Source organism: Fistularia commersonii, chromosome 12 (assembly GCF_037954325.1).
Source record: "Fistularia commersonii isolate RoL2024-O1a breed Wild chromosome 12, RoL_Fcom_v1.0, whole genome shotgun sequence".
NCBI classification, from domain to species: Eukaryota; Metazoa; Chordata; class Actinopteri; order Syngnathiformes; family Fistulariidae; genus Fistularia; species Fistularia commersonii.
Window position 1 is genome coordinate 3,764,605 of NC_141295.1, and position 18,978 is coordinate 3,783,582.

The 18,978-nt window shown below is 48.4% G+C and overlaps 2 protein-coding genes across 3 annotated transcripts in view; both read right to left on the reverse strand.

Annotated features, from left to right (window-relative positions):
- The window catches only part of LOC147228174 (uncharacterized), a 30,017-nt gene that overhangs the window by 4,132 nt on the left and 6,907 nt on the right, over window positions 1–18,978 (reverse strand). Inside the window, exons 4-18 of the mRNA XM_086156116.1 lie at window positions 18,178–18,352; window positions 17,604–18,064; window positions 16,671–16,770; window positions 16,539–16,591; window positions 16,284–16,380; window positions 16,121–16,213; window positions 15,854–15,922; window positions 15,674–15,769; window positions 15,510–15,572; window positions 15,153–15,395; window positions 14,096–14,877; window positions 5,870–6,002; window positions 5,667–5,762; window positions 2,232–2,420; window positions 140–1,077 (exon numbers count right to left, since the gene is read on the reverse strand). Of these exons, the coding sequence (XP_086012242.1) occupies window positions 140–1,077; window positions 2,232–2,420; window positions 5,667–5,762; window positions 5,870–6,002; window positions 14,096–14,877; window positions 15,153–15,395; window positions 15,510–15,572; window positions 15,674–15,769; window positions 15,854–15,922; window positions 16,121–16,213; window positions 16,284–16,380; window positions 16,539–16,591; window positions 16,671–16,770; window positions 17,604–18,064; window positions 18,178–18,352 (3,588 nt within the window). The remainder of the gene's footprint in view (window positions 1–139; window positions 1,078–2,231; window positions 2,421–5,666; window positions 5,763–5,869; window positions 6,003–14,095; window positions 14,878–15,152; window positions 15,396–15,509; window positions 15,573–15,673; window positions 15,770–15,853; window positions 15,923–16,120; window positions 16,214–16,283; window positions 16,381–16,538; window positions 16,592–16,670; window positions 16,771–17,603; window positions 18,065–18,177; window positions 18,353–18,978) is intronic.
- Window positions 7,599–12,252, reverse strand: LOC147228175 (uncharacterized). Of its 2 annotated transcripts, none has more exons than XM_086156430.1 (6): window positions 11,832–12,252; window positions 10,682–10,771; window positions 10,529–10,600; window positions 10,293–10,415; window positions 8,499–8,770; window positions 7,599–8,366 (listed from the first exon to the last, which is right to left on the reverse strand). In XM_086156430.1, the coding sequence occupies exons 1-6, from the start codon at window positions 11,972–11,974 to the stop codon at window positions 7,756–7,758; spliced, it is 1,311 nt and encodes a 436-aa protein (XP_086012556.1). In that variant the 5' UTR covers window positions 11,975–12,252; the 3' UTR covers window positions 7,599–7,755. The 2 variants fall into 2 exon arrangements, with proteins under 2 accessions (XP_086012556.1, XP_086012558.1); XM_086156432.1 differs by having other exon boundaries at window positions 11,816–11,961.

The window sequence follows — 18,978 nt, forward strand, 5'->3', positions numbered from 1 at the left end:
GTTTTACATTTGTATTGTCCGGGACATTAGCTACGAGCTATAATCTGGTGCAAACATCTCTGCCTCTGTGCTTAATGTAATTGTACACTGTCCTAATAAACTTCTAAACAAACAAACAAACAAAGACGCCGGTTTTCACCTCAGAGCTGACGGCGCTGCCCGCTTCTCGTCCTGTCGGGTCCCCGGCCGCAGCGCCCTCCGAGCCGGAGGCGGCGGCGGCGTCGCTCCTGGTCTGCGTGCACGAGCGCTTGTGGTTCCTGAGGGTCCCCGCTAGGGAGAAGTGGCGTCCGCAGTCGGGGCACGTGTAGGGCTTCTCCCCGGTGTGGATCCTGGTGTGCCGCCGCAGCTCCCCGGGCGCCACGAAGGACTTGTCGCACTGCGTGCAGCTGTAGGGCTTCTCCCCGGTGTGAGTCCGCATGTGCGTGGTCAGGGTCCACTGCTGCGCGAAGGTCTTGCCGCAGTCGGAGCAGTGGTAGGGGGTGATGCCGGTGTGGAGGCGCTCGTGGCGGACCAGCGTTCCCGACAGGGCGAAGCGCTTGTCGCAGAAGGAGCACTGGTAGGGCCGCTCGCCGGTGTGCGTCCGCTGGTGGTCCCGGAGCTCGGCCGCCGAGTTGCAGCTCTTCTCGCAGTCGGAGCAGGGAAACTTCTTCCTGGTGAAGCCGGCCACCACCTCCGAGTGCATGGCCTCCAGGTGCGTCTTCAGGTGCCAGTGGCGGGAGAAGCTCTTCAGGCAGATGGAGCAGTGGTACGGCCGCTCGCCGGTGTGCGTCCGCCGGTGGAGGCGCAGCTCGCCCTGGCTGGCGAAGCGCTTCTCGCAGAACGTGCACGGGAACGGCTTCTCGCCCGTGTGGACCCGCTCGTGGATCATGAGAAGCCCCTTCTCCGGGAACCTCTTCTCGCACATGGAGCAAGGGAAGGGCCTCTCCCCGGAGTGTGTGCGTAGATGGCGCTGCAGCTTGGAGGCGTAGGGGAAGTCCTTCCCGCACACCGAGCAGCTGTGGAGCACCGGCGGCTTCTCGCTTTCGCTCAGGCGAAACTTCTTGGAGGGCGGCTCCACGACGGGGATGTCGCTCTCTCCTGGGAAGGTCACGTCGTTACGGATGACAACCGAAAAAATACTGCGTTATTCCCCGGTCGTATCGAAAGGTGGCTTCTTTTAGACCAGGGGAGGGCAGACTTTTTGGCTCAGGGGCCGCATTGACTTTTAAAATTTGACAGACGGGCCGGGTCACCACAAGATATGATACATAAAAAAAATTTAAAAAAAAAACGCATTTGATAACAGTACGTATCAGACTGGCCTTCTTGCTTTGAAAATAAAACCAGCTTGGTTTTTAAGGCTCTGACGTTTGCTAGCATTTCATGCACAAATCGTTTTTTTCCCTTGTAGCTTCACATGCAGCCCATTCATGGGTGTCAGTCAGTGCGTCCATTACATTACATTACAGTCATTTAGCAGACGCTTTTATCCAAAGCGACTTACAAAAATTGCAATTCAACAACCCAAGATCCAGTAGTCGTTATTAAGAACTCACCACTCTACCAAATAGCCATCTCAACACCATATACATACATTCATTTCTTGTTTTTTTTTTTTTTTTGGTTAGAGGCTAAAGGCTAAATCACACAGCCAATCTGTCATTCAGTTCAGGAAAATTCTCAAGTAGCTCCAAAAATGACGAAGTCTCCTGTTTGAGCTCCCGCATTCATTGATCCAATCATTCAATCATTTAAATCAAGTATGAATTCTGTACCAATCTTTGGCGGGCCAGATGAAAAAGACCAACGGGCCAGATGTGGCCCGCGGGCCGTAGTTTGCCCGCCCCTGTTTTAGACAGATGTCGGTTTACTCTGGTTTTATTTCCCCCCCAAATCATTCGCCACAAACAGAATTCTAATCAATCACCCTCTCGTTCACAGCGGACAGTTCTTCCACGGGCTGTTTTTGGACCGCAGGGGGGAACCGTGAGAACCCTGGGAGGAGATGGCGTATTTCCCTTGCAAACAGGGTTTACTTTTGTTTATAAAAGTGCAAGAAACATTTCTATGGATCTCAGAAGGGCTGCAGGTTTGAGGCGGCGTGATGGTTGCCGTGCCAACAGCGGGGGGGGGGGGGAGCTCCGCTGCTCTGGGGAACTTCAATTAATTGAAATCCAGGCCAAGATGAGACAAAACAACTGGTTTGACGGGACCGCCGGCTGAGATGGTGGGATTTTACGGTTTTTACTCACGGATGTCAGAGAAGTCCATCTCTTCCCCGTCCGAGTTGATCAGGCCTCCGATCTCCTGCTCCTCGTCCTCCGTCATCATCAGAGCGCCTCCGAAGTCCTCCGGGTTCTCGGCGCTCATCGCTCGGGTGACCTTAGGGGAGGTGAACGCAGACGTCAGGCGGAGAATATAGGCGGCGCGGAAGGGAAAAGCTAATGACAGCATCTCAATCAGTCACAGTCTGAAGTAGAAACCGGTTCGATTCCGACAAGGAGGCCTTTCTGTGTGGACTTTTTTTGCATGTTCGCCGCGTGTCTGCATGGGTTTCCTCCGGGTTCTCTGGTTTCCTCCCACAGTCCAAAAACACGCAGCGTGTTATTTGGACAAAATTGGGAAAATTGCCCCGGATGAGTGAGTGAATGGTTGTCTGTCTGTATATGTAGCCTTGCGATTCACCGGCGACCAGTCCAGGTTGTGCCCTGGCTAGCATCCGATGACAGCGCCCCTGAGAGCAGGATAAGCGGCAGATGATGGATAGAAATATCATCAATAACAGCATTATTGTTGTTTAAAAATTGCAAGCCTTCCATTAATACGCGGGTGCACTTCGTCTTTCACAGCCATTAAAATAACATCTGACACTCAGCCCCACATCTGACCCGTTAAATAATTTCAAATATTTCTTTCTTAAAGCGAGTCTGATTTCTTTGGAAGAGATACCGGCTGTTTCACAGCTTCTTTTGTTTTTCCCTTCGAGTCACTTTGTTGTAAATACTCACATCATATTCACACTTCTAGGTCAGGGGTGCTCACACTTTTTCAGCACGCAAGCTATGTCAAAATGATCTACCAACAACAAAAATGACACGGATTCTTTATATGTTGTATGTTGATGTACCTTGCATAACCGCATGAGCCAACATTGCACTACACAAAATAATTATGTACATTTTTTGTCATGACCCAAGTTCACTGATGACTTGCACTGATTTGAATCAGCCAGGGATGCATCATCCGGGCAGGAGCTGCTTCCAGACGGTTTTATTAACCTGAAACGATGCTTCGGTCGCGGCTTTCGCTTTTGAAGTATTTTAGTTCCTTCACCTTTCTCTTTCTCAGCTCGCTTTTCAGTGGGATGTCCGTCTCGTATTTTCCACGAATGGTGCGAAAATGCCGCTCAACATGACCCTTCTTTGGTATTGCGATGTTAGACTGGCAGATGAGGCGGACGCACTTAGAAAACGTCACCGTGAAAAAAAAAAAAAAAACATTCCCTATGAAAGTGATAAGTTTTTGTCTTCTTACTTGGTCCGGCTCCCCCACTCATTCTATACCCTTTCTTAAGTTTAAGAGAAACAACTGAGGACTAGCTTGTTAGTTTTGCTGCACTTCACGCCGTTACATTACATTACCTTACAATCATTTAGTAGACGCTTTTATCCAAAGGCGACTTCCAAAAATTGCAATTCAATAACCGAAGATCCAAAGTGCCAGCAATCGTTATTCAGAAGTCACCACTCTACCAAATAGCCATCTCAAAACCATATACATACATACATTCATTTCTTGTTTTTTGTTTTTTTATGGGGGTGGGTTGGCTAAGTGCTACTAGTGGGGTCGTGCTAATCCGTTGCTTGTGCATGAGCGGTGACCTCAGTGTCAGAAAAATCAGATGTCATCTGACTGGCTGCCATGTCTATCAATCAAGTGACGGGATGGATGATAGGCTGACGTCTATTTTTTTTTTTTAATGTCGTGCGACATTACCAGTGTTACCTTTGCGATCGTTTTGTAGATCGCGATGGACGTATTGAGCGCCCCTGTTCTAGGTACTGCCCTCCCCCCAATGTCATGTTACAAGACATTCGTAAGAACTGCCAGATATTGATTGTCATCTATCCTATCCCAGCTGCCAGTGGGGTTCACACTGGATCAATCACAGATCCACATATGGAGACAGCCAACATTCACCGTCTGACCCACCCGTCAGGGTTTCCAATGAACCCGCTGCATGTTTATGGACTGTGGGAGGAACTCGGAGGAAGCCTGTACAAACGCGGGGAACATGGAGGCTCCACACACAATGGTCCCCTGTCGAATTCCAACCAGGGACCTGCTTGCTGCCGTCCAACTCATGATAAATATGTTATGATTATATAATTATGATTGATGTGAATTACGGAGGGACACAGCCATTCATCCAACTGGACAATTTAGGGTGTCCAATGAGCCTCCTGCATGTTTTTGGAGTGAAGCAGGAAACCGGAGACCCCGGAGGAAACCCACGTAAACATGGGGAGAACATGGAGGCTCCACACAAAGGCCCCCTGTTGGAATCCAACCAGGGGACCTTCTTGCTGCGAGGCGGAAGCACTAACCGCGCTTATTAAAAGTCGATCACAAGGCCACATATAGAAACGTCTAGCCATTTACTCGTGCATACACACGTCTGGGCAATTTTGGGTCTCCGGTGAACCCCCTGCATATTTTTGGACTGTGGGAGGAAACCAGAGAACCCGGAGGAAATCCACGGGGGGAACATTTAAACTGTGAGTACAGGCATGACTGTTCCAAATTATTTTTTAATTACAAACTACAATTAAAAGAATAAGCACACACACACACACACACATGCTGGATAAGCCACGGATTTGTCATTTTAACGTACGTAAACACGCAGCGTACATTCATGTGCAACGAGGTGTTGTGTGTTCTGACGTGTTATAACCACACACCTAAGATTTTATACCCAACTCACTGTTCTTGATTTTCAGACGTACGTCAAGAAGAAAGAAAATAAAAAGTTTAAACTTTACAAATATTGCAATAATAATAAAAGCCTCCAGGTTATTGTTTGGAGCTGTGCTACAACGGCGTGGTCGCGTCCCCACCCTACAGCTCTCTGCTGCCGGGCTCAAGGACACTTCGACGGGGGCAGGATGCTAAGATGTGACGCCCCCTCCCCCCAGTCGAACCGGACGGACCGGGCCTCGGGAGCCGCAAACCGGGTCTCCCCCGGTGAAAACTCCGTTGTTTTTATTTCTCCAGCCACCCCCGCCTCCTCCTCCCGGTGCTCCGGGGGAACCAGTCGGGGAAAACCGGCTAGCCTGTTAGCATTAGCTCAGCGGCGGTGGAGATGATAATAAAAACATTTCCGGTCACGCGCGGCCGGGCGTCGTCGACCTGGCCGCCTACCGCAAATAAGGGGCGCCGTCGCGGTGGACGTACGTGGCGTCCGGAGTGGACGCCGCCGTTTGACCTCTGAACAGTGTGTGAGAGAGTGTGTGTCTGTATATAAATGTGTGCGTGTGTGCCGTGACGCGGCTGGCGACCGGCGCTCCGACCACCGACCCCCTCTCGGGGAGGGGAGCTGTTATTAGCCAGCTAGCCGCCGTGCGGCGCGAGCCCTGCGCTTCGATCCTAGCAATTAGCCCAAGATTAGCTTCGCCGGCTGTCACCTCGACACGGCGCCCGACTGAGAGCGCTCCCGGGCGGCTGCTGGAGTTCCGGCCGCCTGCGGGGGAGCCGGGGGACGCTAGCACCGGCGTGTATGGCTAGCAAAACATTTAGCAACAGACAATAGATATTTAGACCCACCTCAGCAAAGACCTCCAGGTGAAATAAGAAAAGGGAAAAGAACGGTCGCTGCGTGGAAGTTTACCGTAACGACCGGGGAATAATCCTACTTTTCTTCCATTTTTCGCCCGGCACGTTTCGCGACGGACGCCCGCGGCCGGTCGCCGAAAATGTGGCGAGTTCGATCCGGTCGCCGTTCGGGTCTCAAGACAGGCTCCCTAGCCGCAGCCTAGTGCTAGCCATGTTCACCAGAGTCGGCACTTCCGGTTGACTTCTGGAGTCACAATAAAAGCCCCGCTTTGACAATAACAAAAAATATATACGTATTTTTACAAGCACTACAAATGTCTTGCTCCCAAAACTTCGTAGAATGAGGAAAAAAAGTGCTGTTTTTGATGCAGTTAATGCACTTCTTGGTTTTGTGGAAACACTTCACCATAACAAAAAATAATAGATATACACTACCCTCTCATATTTGTATGTATGTACATCAATAGAAAATCAAAATATCTATTTTTATTCTTCATTTTTACACTTGTTATAAGCCGTTATAAAGCAAGAATAGTGTAACCCCAGCTCGCTACAGTAGTGTCTGCACAGGTTTTATTAAGGCTGCAGCCGTCGATCATTGACTGATAAACTAATCAGATGAAGCCCTATTATACATTTTATTAAAGAGTGATGATAAATGGACAACTCAGAACAAAAAGCCCGATCTAGTAAGGATTTTTTCCCCCAGTGTTTTCCAAGATGTTTAAAACATCTGTGGTTCAAATTAGGAGCAGGAAACATGGGAGGGACTGTCAATTTTTCAGGCCATCCACCAATGATATATTTCAATACATACATAGATATATTTATGTGTGTGTGTGTGCAGCATACGCAACTATAGCATACCTGTGACTCACCTGTCAGAGAAAGTCAGCGTTGCCTCCTCTTGACTTCACGGCCTGGGCGTCTCCTCCCCATTCCAGCAAAGCATGATTACATTTTTCCCGCTTTTTCGCTCTGAAGCGGCGGTAAAGCGTCAGTGTCAGATCCTCCTCTGGCTGATGGCTCTGTCTTTCGGACACCTGTTAGTCGTCACCCGTTGGCGGTGTGTTTTCACTGAAGCTTATTTGGCTGCCCTGGCATAAACATGCACCGAGTGATAAATCAGCTATCACACTGAATTCACTGAAAACAATAAACATTAGATTTCTTTCTATATTAAAAACCTTTGTTTGCAGCTTGGTAAGAAAGCTTGCAGCTTTGTCAGCTCTGGGATGCTTTACCACCACCCTGTGGACAAATGTTGCATAAATATATATTGTTTTCCACAGCAAACTGATGTTCAGATAATGCTGGACTAAACATTAAAAAAAAATTACTTTCCCGGCCTTTTCTCTCATCATCGTCGCGCTTGCAGGACAAAGAAGCCCGAATAAGACTGAAATTGATGAACTCAAGGTGATAAGCCCACAGAGACCTGAGCCATGGTGAATTATACTCAATACACGTTTATTTAATTAAAAAAACATAACAGATTATAGGAGTTCTTGGTCTGGTGTTGGAAGTGGTAGGAGGTCAGGGCTGACATGAACACCCTGTCCTCGACCCCCGCTGTGTTCAGGATGAAATGAGAAACAACAGTCCGTGACAGCAAAATATCACGCACTGTTGTTTGCTGCATTTGCACTCGAAATAACAAAACAAAAAACAAATGATAATTTGCGAAGGAGGAATTGCAAAATAGCCAAAACTGAAAAGAAGGCCTTGCAGGTTCTAGCCGTGACTCTGGACGCTGACCAATAACTCAATGTGTATTGATGTGATTTGGCCGATTGTTTCCAATAACACAGTTTTAGCAGTTTTCACATCGGTATCTTTGTGAACCTTCGCGCGCACACACTCTCACACACACACACACACACACACACACACAGCCAGTTGTTCCCGCTGCAGGTTCGGGTCACACTCACGGGACGCCGGTCACTCAGGGCTCTGCTGCTTCGGCCGGCCCAGAGGCTTTGCCGGCGGTTTCGGCTTCTTGTCGTGGATCATCAAATGAGCTCGGTAACCCTGGAAGTAGTAGAAGGACTTCCCGCACTTCCCACAGCTATAGGGCCTCTCCCCGGTGTGCACGCGCAGGTGGACTTTGAGCGTGCCCGACCTGGAGTAGCTCTTGCCGCAGATGGCGCAGAGGTGTGGCCGCTCGCCGCTGTGGGATTTAAGGTGCACGTTGAGATGGGAGGCCTGCAGGAAGGCCCTGCCGCATTGCTGGCAGTGGAAGTTCCGCTCGCCCGTGTGGGTCAGCTCGTGCTTCTTCAGCGTCAGTGCGGTGAGGAAGCGCTTCCCGCACTCGGCGCAGATGAAAGGCGAGTCCCCCGTGTGGCTGCGCCGGTGTATCTTTAAATAGTCCTTGATTTTGAACGTCTTGCCGCACTCGGGACACGCGTGGGGCTTCCGGTGCGTCTTCCGGTGCTCCTCCAGCTGCTCTTTCTGCGGGAAGTCCATCCCGCACTCGCCGCACACGTGGACGGTTACCGGGGACTCTTTGGGCGCCCTCTTCTCCTGGACCAACGCCCACTTCGCTGACTCTCCTGCCAAGAAGAGAAAAACAGCATCTCAGTGACACATTCACTGAGACCATACGGCGGTTGACAGCAAAGGAAGTACAGCGTTAGCCAATAAACCACAAAGCAATTAAGCTAACATCCAGTGTGACCTCTGACCTTTGTGGACCTTCATGTGTGTTTTCAGATTCCCGCTCTGCGTGAAGCCTCTCCCGCATATGAAGCACTTGAAGGGCCGCTTCCCCGAGTGGATCACCAGGTGTCGCTTCAGCGCGCAGTTCCGCGGCAGCACCCGTCCGCACACCGGACACTCGAACGTCTTCTTGGGTTTCCGCGTCCACTGCGGCTGTTTAGGCTCGGCGGCGAACTCGTCCCGAGTCTGCAGGCAAGGCGCAGCTTGCTGAGGCTTCTTGCTATTCACCTTCCCGCTCCTGAAGGGGGGGGGGAAATCCAAGACTGTACTCTTTCGCTACGGTCTATATTTTTCATTCACTGTAATTTCCAGACTATAAGCCGCTACATTTTTCACACCCTTTGAACACTGCGGCTTAAACAATAATATGGATTTTTCCGGGCTAACATGCTTTAGCCTCGTCACATCAGACTCATGAAATTACCGTGAAATTCTGAGGCGATTTCAATTCCGACACCAAATTAATATACTGCTCAAAAAAATAAAGGGAACACTTGAACAACACAATGTAACTCCAAGTCAATCACACTTGTGTGAAATCATAGTGTCCACTCAGGAAGCAACACAGATTCATTTTGACTTGTTTTAAGGACATTACATCAATGTTGGATCAGCCTGGAGTTTGTTTTTACACTTTAATTTAGAGTGTGATTCCTAATCCAGACCTCCATGGGTTGATACAATTGATTTCCATGGATCATTTTTGTGTGATTTTGTTGTCAGCACATTCAACTGTGTAAAGAGCAAAGTATTTCATAAGAATATTTCATTCATTTAGATCTAGGATGTGTTTTTTAAGTGTTCCCTTTATTTTTTGAGCAGTATATATATATATATTTTTTTTTTTTTTAATTTATATATATTTATTTATCTTTTTTTTTTTTAATTAATTGATTTATTTCATCAGCCGTGATACAACCACTGATCGGAAAAAAAGCATTTCCAGTATGTATTTGTGGATGTTACCGGTATTTCTTTAAAAGAAAAAAATGTTTCTGTGTAAATATCTCATGTTACAATGTGAATACCTGCAGCTTACGGACCAAGTGCGACCTGTATATGTAGAAATATATTTACTTGTTTATTTTTAACCTTGTGCGGCTTATATTCAGGTGCGCTCAATAGTCCAGAAATTATGGTACGCATGATTTAATGTCCATTTCAACAGTAAGGTATGTGTGTGCCATAACTTATGATCTGTACATGTTTGTGGAGGTTTTCGGTCATCCAGGTCATGGTGAATTCTTGTCAAAATCTTTTTGCCGTCGTGGCTACAGACAGCAAAAGGCCAGGCTCGTGTTAGAGCTGAGAGACTCAACTGACCCGTTTTAAAAAACGGTAGAAGCCTCTCGGATGAGGGTTGAAACGTCTTCAGGTGAAGAAATTCAAGTTCAGTTGCCACGAAAAGAAGATTTCGACAAGAATTTATCATCTGTACATTTCCTCTTGTCAATTATGTCCATTGTTTCTGCCGCATTTAACGCACACACCCGTCTGTAGGACATGTACATCCGATCCGTAAATCAATTGTGTGTTACTGACACAATTTATTCCAGCAGCACCTGCTGATTTTTTACACTTTGGTTAGACACTAAACTGCATTTCAATGCCCTGTACTTGTATATGTGTGATGACAATGAAGCTGAATCTAATCTAAAAAACATGCAAGAGGTTCTTTGGAGATGTGAATGGGTGACACTGCATGACACACACATTTAAAAATAAAACCCAACATTAATGCTGCCACTTCTCAAACAAACCTGTTTGGCATGTAGTCTGGATCGTCGCTCTCCGGGGTCTCGGTCACGTCCTCCTCTGTAGAAGACGGGGCCTCGATGCCGTCCTCCTCCTCCGTGAATGAAGCTCTGCCCTCCCAGTCGATGCTGCGCAGACAGGAAGCAGAGCTCCGTTGTTATTCGGGGGGAAATGTTTCACATTTTTCCAGTTAAACCTCATTACAGCGCGACAGCCAGTGGCTATTACTCATCTGCTGCACCTGACTTCCAGCTCCTCAGCGGTGGAGGGATTCTTCTCGGGTTCCTCCATGCCTTCTTTGGAAACGTCATCTCTGCCGAATGAACACAAACACATTTTTACACGGTGACGAACAACATTTGGCTTATTAACAAACACGTCAGTGCTTCCTGACCGTTCAGATGAAGGCTGTGGCGCCGCGCTCGCCGCGGGCCCGGGTGCCGATCCGCCGCAGGCTCCGTCCCCGGACGCCTCCTTCTCATAGCTGAGGTGAAACACACACACTTTAACCGTTGCGGAAACACACGGCTCATTCCACGAATTACGGGAGTGAGATTCCCTTCCTCGACTGGGAAAAAAACAATAATTTAAAATCAGACTAATGTGTAGCCAAACAGCAGCAGAGGGTCTGGCAGCAGGAAGATGACATCTGTTTGAAATCAAGGAAGAGAGGAAGGCCAGGGAGCAGAGTGGGGTGAAGGCCTAAAACACAGACTGATGAGTTCAAAAATCAATATTTTTAATTGTCATTGCGCGTACATGATATATGCAGACTCAGTGACGTCTCTGCTTCATATTTGAAGAGTAAATGTGATTTTTTTTTTTTAGCAATTTTGAAAAAAAATAACTACAAACGGGGAAGCTATGTGGAAAATAACTTTATAGTGCAAATCACTGAATAAATATAACCATTTAATTTATTTTTTCATTTTGCATTTTTTTCCTTCCGTGATGACAGGTGATGCCCGGCCTCCCCTGCCTCTACTGACTGCACGTCACTAATACAGAGTTTAAGAATAAGAACAACTTTATTTATCCCGAAGGAAATTGTTGTGCCAGAGTTTCAGGTTAATCATAAAAATAATAAATAATAGTAGGAAATTGTATAAAGAATAAAAAAAGGGGGTATATACAAGATAATAAATTGACAGACAAGTTATATATCGCGTGTTAACAGTGCAATAATGGATAAATAAAAGCAGGGTTTGATATTAAGAAAAGTACCAATTGAAGCGATATCACAATAGTCTTCCGTGCAAATGTGTGTTGTTTTTATTCGTGACGTGGCGAATGTTTGACATGTACGAGGTCTGGTTTAGTTGTGCATTAGTCTTGCATCAGATAGGAACTGGTTAAAAGGATGTGCGGTATCGCTCACACACACACACGCACACGCACACGCACATAGGACGGTTTCCCCGGTAGCCAGCGGAAGGATACACCTCCGGCTTGGGTGAAGGTGTCGGCGGAGGGATACACAGGTAACCTGGACGCTCAGCTGTAGCCATGGCGGTTCGGCGAACGGTACCTGCGCGTCAGCCCACCTGTCAAGCAGGACCTGGGCGACCTCCGCGTCCGTCCTCAAGCCCGCCTCCTCCCGGAGCTCCTTCCACCGGAGGAACGCCCGGCCGATGTCGACGCGGCTTCCCACCGCCACTCGCTCCCGTTCCCCCTGAGCCTCGGCCATTTCTCCCCCCCGGTTCTCCTCCGCCGGACGCGCCGACCCTCTCCCTCGCACTCCCCCCGGTCTGGGTTGCCAGATCCGGCCGGTGGTTACGGGGGGGCGACGGCCCTTCGGAAGAGCTCCGCTTCATCGGTTCTCGTTGCCGCCGTAGAGCTATGTCACGGTTGCGGGGTCAAATAAACGACGCCCGCCCGGGGGAGAAGAAGCGGGCGGGCGGAGGAACACAGAAGCATCTGGAGGTGACCTGGCAACCCGGGGATGTCATCTTCTTCTTCTTCTTCTGCTGCTGCTTCTTCTTCGCCGGCCGCTTCCGTGTGCTCTAGCGCCCCCCTGTGGTTCGGAGGAGTAAACACACCCTGACGTCAGTTTGAAACGTGTATCACAAGAGGAATACAGTTCTAATTTTATTATTCAATATTTCATATTGAAATATAAAATATTGAAAAGGGAAGCTGATTCCTATTTTTATTTGGACTTTTTCTGAAATATAACATATTCCAGATTTCTTACGTTCTATGCCACGTTCCCCATTGAATGCAGTGAATCCAATCACATTCCCCATGACGGCGTTTTTATTTAATTATGTTTGAGTGGACGTACAGATTTTCCCTATCGCCCTCTGGCACCACGTTTCAAACTCAGATCTATCTGGGATCCTGTTAAATCTTTTCATGCCGATGTACATGTACATAAGCCCGGGCAGGGGGTCTGGGAAGATCATTTTCAAAGAAATGCATCTTCTTTCCATCACATACCGTTTGTTTTTTGCGCATTGCACGACTTTAAAGCACTGTGGTGACAGAGAGACCTTCATTCATGTCCTCCTTTTGCTTCCAGCTCCACTTGGCCGCGTGTTTTCGTATCGGGAAACCAGGGACTTCATTAAACTCATCCCTTCACAGGCGGACGATCCTTTGCTCAGAAAACCCTCTGGAAAACAGCAACACACATTCGGTTATATCATAAATACGGTAAATATCCTGCATGTCAGTCCTTCTTATTCGCTGCAATTCAGCCAAATACAATTGAAAGCATGGCACAGAATCTCTTGAATAATAGATTATAGTAAAATAATTTATGAATAACTTCTCCTTTCTTGAGCCTTATTGTACATTTGACCACAAGAAAGTGTTGCAGAATTAGCACGAGCCGATCATCACTAGCCATTTGCCCAATATTTCGGGCATTAGTATGTGATGGTTAAAAAAAAAGCTCACCATTGTTTCCCTTTTTGAAAAAAAAGTCTGTATTCCATCGACATGGATATCAAAATAACAGATATTGTGCGTACGCTCTTTTCCTTTTAACATGAAGTACTAGTATTTGGCATGCATGATACAAAGGCACTCAAATTGAACAGAAGGGGTGAACATTTAAAAACAAACACCAGCGGTACAAAACACGAGCACCAGACAGTCGATGGCGGTGGAGCCCCCCGATGGACCTGCTCGGCGGTACGAATCGTATTTTTAGAGAGATACGGTCTCTGTTGTCCGAGCGGGGGTCAGGAAGTTAAGCGCAAATGACTGTAATTTCTTCATACACCATTCACAGCAAAGAGATGCATTGGTATTAGGGCTGGGTGATACATCAGTATATATATATATGTATATATATATATATATATATACTGATACATTTATATATCTAAATCTATATATCAGATATCTTATTGAGATATTGTTTTTTTTAAATCAAAAATTGTGATACACAATTTTAACTCTGCATCCAGACAAGGTTACTCATCCTCATTTTCTTCTGTAAATCCACTCGATTGTTTCTTCCCTTAACGTCACACGGCGCTCGGAGAGAAGTGGCGAGCAGCGGCCTTTTAAGTCAGGAAGAAACCGCCGAAAAGACAAAAAAAAAAAAAAAAAAGTGCAAACAACTGCTTGAGAATTAGCAACGAGATTTCAATGGGATCATCCAATCCTTAAAAAACAGGTTGAAATATGCAAGAAGGCAGCGACAGGAGACGGACTGGGACTAGATTGTGCAGCTGGATTGGATGACGGTTTGTTTGTATAAAACGCTTCAGAGAATTGAGCTACTGCTCCCGCTGGGGAAACACTGGCATGGATCCCGGCGCTCCCCTACGTCGATAAAGCCGTAACCCTCGGCCTAGATGTCGAGCCTGGCGTGTTGCTTGGGTCTGCCGAGCTGCCTGGTCGGGCCGATGCGCCTCCCGGCGTGCGTGCGCTGATGCTGCCGTAGCCCCTGGCGGTAGATGAAGCTCTTCCCGCACTCCCGGCACTCGTAGGGCCTCTCGCCGGTGTGCAGCCGGTGGTGTACCTTCAGCTCCTCGGCTCTGGAGTAGCCTTTCCCGCACACGCTGCAGATGAATGGCCTGTCCTTGATGTGCGTCTGGTAGTGCGCGGTTAGATACGAGTTAATCCGGAACTTCTTCCCGCAGATGGAGCAGGCGAACGGCTTCTCGCCCGAGTGCTGCATCTCGTGCAGCTTGAGCGAGGACGCGGTGTGGAAGCCGCGGCCGCACTGCGAGCACAGGAAGGGCTTCTCCCCGGTGTGCAGGCGCTGGTGGATCTGGATGTAGCTTTCGTTGATGAACCTCTTGCCGCAGTCGGGGCAGGAGTAGGGCTTCTCTTTCACGTGGGTCTTCATGTGCTCCTCCAGCTTGTCCTTCTCGGCGAACTGGACGCCGCAGCGCCGGCAGAAGAGCAGCTCCGATGCGGTGCGCTTCACCGTGTCCGGCGCGCCGACCTCCCGCGCGTGAGCGCTGACATGGTGCGCCTGCAGCGCCGACTGGCTCTCATAGTCACTCCCGCATTCCAGGCAGTGGAGGGACGATCTGATCCTGGACTCCCCCGGCAGCGACTTCAGGTACTCGGAGAGCTCGGAAGCTATGGGGTTCACCTCGTCGTCAAAATCCACTGCGCCCTTTCGACCTAAAAAGACAAATCAGGTTGGTGCACGTCCTTGTTTTTTCCCCCTTTGCTAAGTCAACTTGCTATCCGTGTCCTACAAAAATTATTAGAGGGGTCAAACATCTGGGACTCCTGTGGATTTAGCGGACACTAAGGGCACGAGCCTCTTGACGCCTGTCAAGACGCTCGCCTGGGTCACGTGATGCCCGACCCCGAACATTTAGCCACGAGCTATCTCAGCTAAAAGATCCAGTCAGGGCATTTTGTTTCAATGCAGTCTATATCCTTGTACTTACCAAAGTGGACCTTGTAGTGCGTTTTGAGGTTCCCCTTCTGGTTGAAGCCGCGACCGCAGAGGGAGCAGCTGTACGGTTTCTCCCCGGTGTGGATTAGCTGGTGGCGCTCCAGCTTGTAGGCGTGGGGGAACTCCTTGCCGCAGACGGAGCAGTGGTAGTCCACCTTCTCCTTGGGGGTCTTGAGGAGCTCCGGGGGGATCTCTATGGGTACCAGAACCCTCTTTCTGCCGGGACGTTTCTTCCCTGTGGGAAGGTCAGACAGGAAACTTAATAGTTTCCTCAAAACGCAGCAGGACATACTCATCCTCACCTCTATTATCGCTTATTACAGCACACTTAAGGGAGTGGAGTTTGTACCTTTACTCACTCCTTCTTCAGCCGGCGCCTTAGCATCTTTCCTTTTTCTGTTAGGCCTCTTACCTGATACAAAGACATATATATGTAAATATTTTTAACTTAAACTATACTGTGAACAACAACACGATCACAAAACCCGCCACTCCGTCCGAATCTGAGCTCACTTGTCTTTCCGGCGGCACGGCGGACGCTTTTGGAAACGACATCGTCTGTGTCCGGGGTGACGGGGAAAATTCTCTTCCCCCTGGTCCGCCTCGATACTTGAGAAAAGAAAAAAATAAAATTAAATTTTCCGAGCGGTGCAGAGCGTGTCCGAGCAGGCACAGGCCACGAAGCACTCTCACCTCCAGGTTCCGTCTCGGTCGTCGGCACGGGAAGGTCCGAGGCCGCCTTTCTGCTGCCCCGCCGCTTACCTTCAAGGAGAACCAGGCGGAGGTCGCTGTTATTACACAGGATTTCACGCGGACGCACTGCGGTCACTGGAAAATATTGGATTCCGGTGCACGTGGTCACACTATAGCTGGATATTTGTACTTCCACCAGTTGTGTGTTGGTGTTGGGGAAACACCGGGACGCTCCACCTTGAGTCAGCACGGAGTTGAGGTTCTCACCGGGTCTGCAGGCGCCGCCTCTCTCCGCCTCGGTGGCGTCCGCAGTCTGCACCGGGATTTCCGGGACCCTGTTCTTCCGTCGGAGTCTCTTCCCTGCAGACGCCAGGTGGAATCAGAAAACTGTTCTTCTCCGAATGACCGGCTCCATCTCAACGTTTCCTACCACAGTTCACGGGTTCACCAGCCACCACCTTCTCCTCTGTCACTTTATCCATCCGCTCCTCGTCGTCACCGACCGACACCACCGGCAGGACGGCGCCCTGCGATTGTGAGCGTTAAAAGACCCTCAGAGGCGCGGGTAAAATATCATCCGAAGCTCTTTGTTTATCTCAAACGTCTCACTTTTAGTTGGTGAAATAACTTTGGGCGTGAAAGTAAAACCGTCGCCTCTCAGCGACGTCAGATGTAAAGGAGTTACCTGGCTTGAGGAAGTGGCCTCGGTGTTTCCAGGACGCCGGTCAGGACTGGCACCTTGGAAAAGGACAGACAGACGGGTTTTGTCGGACAGCGAGAAACCACACGGCGACACAGGGATAGTCTGAGGACTTACCGCGGTCCCACTCCACCACCTCGCCGTCGGAGTTTATCAAACCGCTGATCTCTTCGTCCCGCGGCTTCTCCTCCTCCTCCTCCGGCGCCCTCCTGTGGCCCTGCAGATAACCCAGGCACAGGTGGACACATTGAAAGTGATCCCATTACTGCTTTTAACCGGTGTAACTCATGTTAGCTCTGATATTTTCAGGACTTTGGACTGCCCAGGTTGGTGACACTGTCACCTGTGTGACAGTTAAGGTTTATTGTGGTTATTCAACAGTGTGTGTGTTCACGTCGGCTGTGTTGGTGTTAATGTCATGAACATACTATCAATAATGCGGTACAGGGGAAATTTTGAGGGTGCTCATATTTTTGATCCTTAAACATTTTGTTTACGGTTCCTCTGTTCTTAATACGGCTACTTCTATTTGTCACAATTTATTGACTACCAAATATTAGCAGTGGCTCCACAAATTCGTTGTTCGGGTTCGATATGAAATAGGAATGTAATAACAAAAGGTAACCCGTGTTTACGACGTTTCCTTCCTACGGGCGCGACGTCACCCGATTTTCACCATATGACAGAAATGCCATTGAAGGAGGCTGGCTTATGCTTGAGAGCCATAATGGAGGAGAAAAAGCTTCCCCAAAAAGCAACACAAATGAAAACAAAAGTACAATCGATGAACGTAAACAAAGCCATCTTCTTCATATGGCGCCACGTGACGACATACTGTATTCATCTGCTCTGCTCGCCAACTAATTCATGTCTAAATATATATATATGGGAGATAGCGAGTTAATCAAAAAACCCCATTGGTTGTATTTACATTGTAAACCGAGGACTTTGTGTATTGTATTGATATGAACATTCATTCATTCATGATCTACACTGCTTGTCATGCACTCATTCATACGTCTCCAGTGCAGACCGAGTGTTTCCACGTACTGTGCTGTGAGATGCTGCACTTTTGGTCGGATCTTCTTCCTCTTCTGTCTGCACAGACGTCCGTTCTCCTCCATCGCAGTGCAGGTCAGGAGAGTATCCCTCCTCGGCCGTACGGATTCCCTCGGAGAGCATCCCATTCCCCCTGCAATCGGGGTCGGTCTCACGTCTGGCGCAGGAGAGCCGTTTCTCTCCGGCGTTATTGCACCGACGAGCCGGGGAGCTTCCCGGCTTCTTTCCACCGACACGGAAAAGCACGGGCTTGTCCTCAGAGTCCGTGAGCAGGTGATCGTGCTGCGCCCCGCTGGTAGAGCAACTCCGTTCCTCGGAGCGCGTCTCCGGGTGTCTTTGGTGAGTCTTTGCGCCAGAGGGGACGGAGCTATCATTCCCACATGGGTGGAGGTCAGGGTGGCAGACAAGTGTGGGATCGTCCTCTCTCTCTCCCTCCGAGCAGAAGTTCTCGTCTGGTCAAACAGAACACGGGAAATCAGAAATACGAAAACCCCAAAGTGGCCGTTTGTCTCATCTGGTGAGGCTGATGCAGATATTCGGAGTATGGACTGCATTTTCCACTCACGATTTTCACTCACAGTCCAGCCTTCTTCCTCCTCCTTGATGATGACTTGGATCTCAGGGGTCTCGCACGAGTAGTCCGGGCTTGCTGGGGATTTTTTGGACTCGTGACACGGTGAGTTTTGGTCATGGTAGTTTTCATTCAGAGTCAGTGAGAATGGATCGTGGAGTTCAGGATCCTGTGGAACCGATGGAGTTGCGTAAACACAAACACACACATGCACACTGATCAATACCCACACCTGATGAAATATCAACGATACATGTCGTCCATGAAACCTGGAGGTATTCCTTGTCACCCTGAACACAATGAATTCATTACTGTAGTAACCAGATAATAATGTAGAAAAAAAACACTTGTGAAATTAAAAAAACAGGATCAATTCAGGGTTCAGAAGTTTCATTACATTATAGGCCATTTATTAGATTATCAATTTTTATTGAATGATAACAGGAAACCGTTGGAAGTTATTAACAATTTTTACGGTGTCAGTAAATGTGAGTGCTTATTTCCAGGCATGTTTATGCAGCACTTTTTTATATTTAGAATACAAATATATATTTATTTTTTCAAATAATTGAAAAGGTAAGCAGTGTATCTTGAAACTACAGGAAATACTGGGATTCAGTTGGTTTAGCTCGATGAAGCTGATATTAATTTGTGAAAAAAAATCCCTAACTGGCTGCATTTTGATATTTTATGTCAACTGTCATTTTATGGTTGAACTGTGATTCGATTGGCAGCTGATTTGCGGTTTTAAGTTGTTTCTTCTCAGTGGTTGACCAAACAAATTCACTCGGAAAT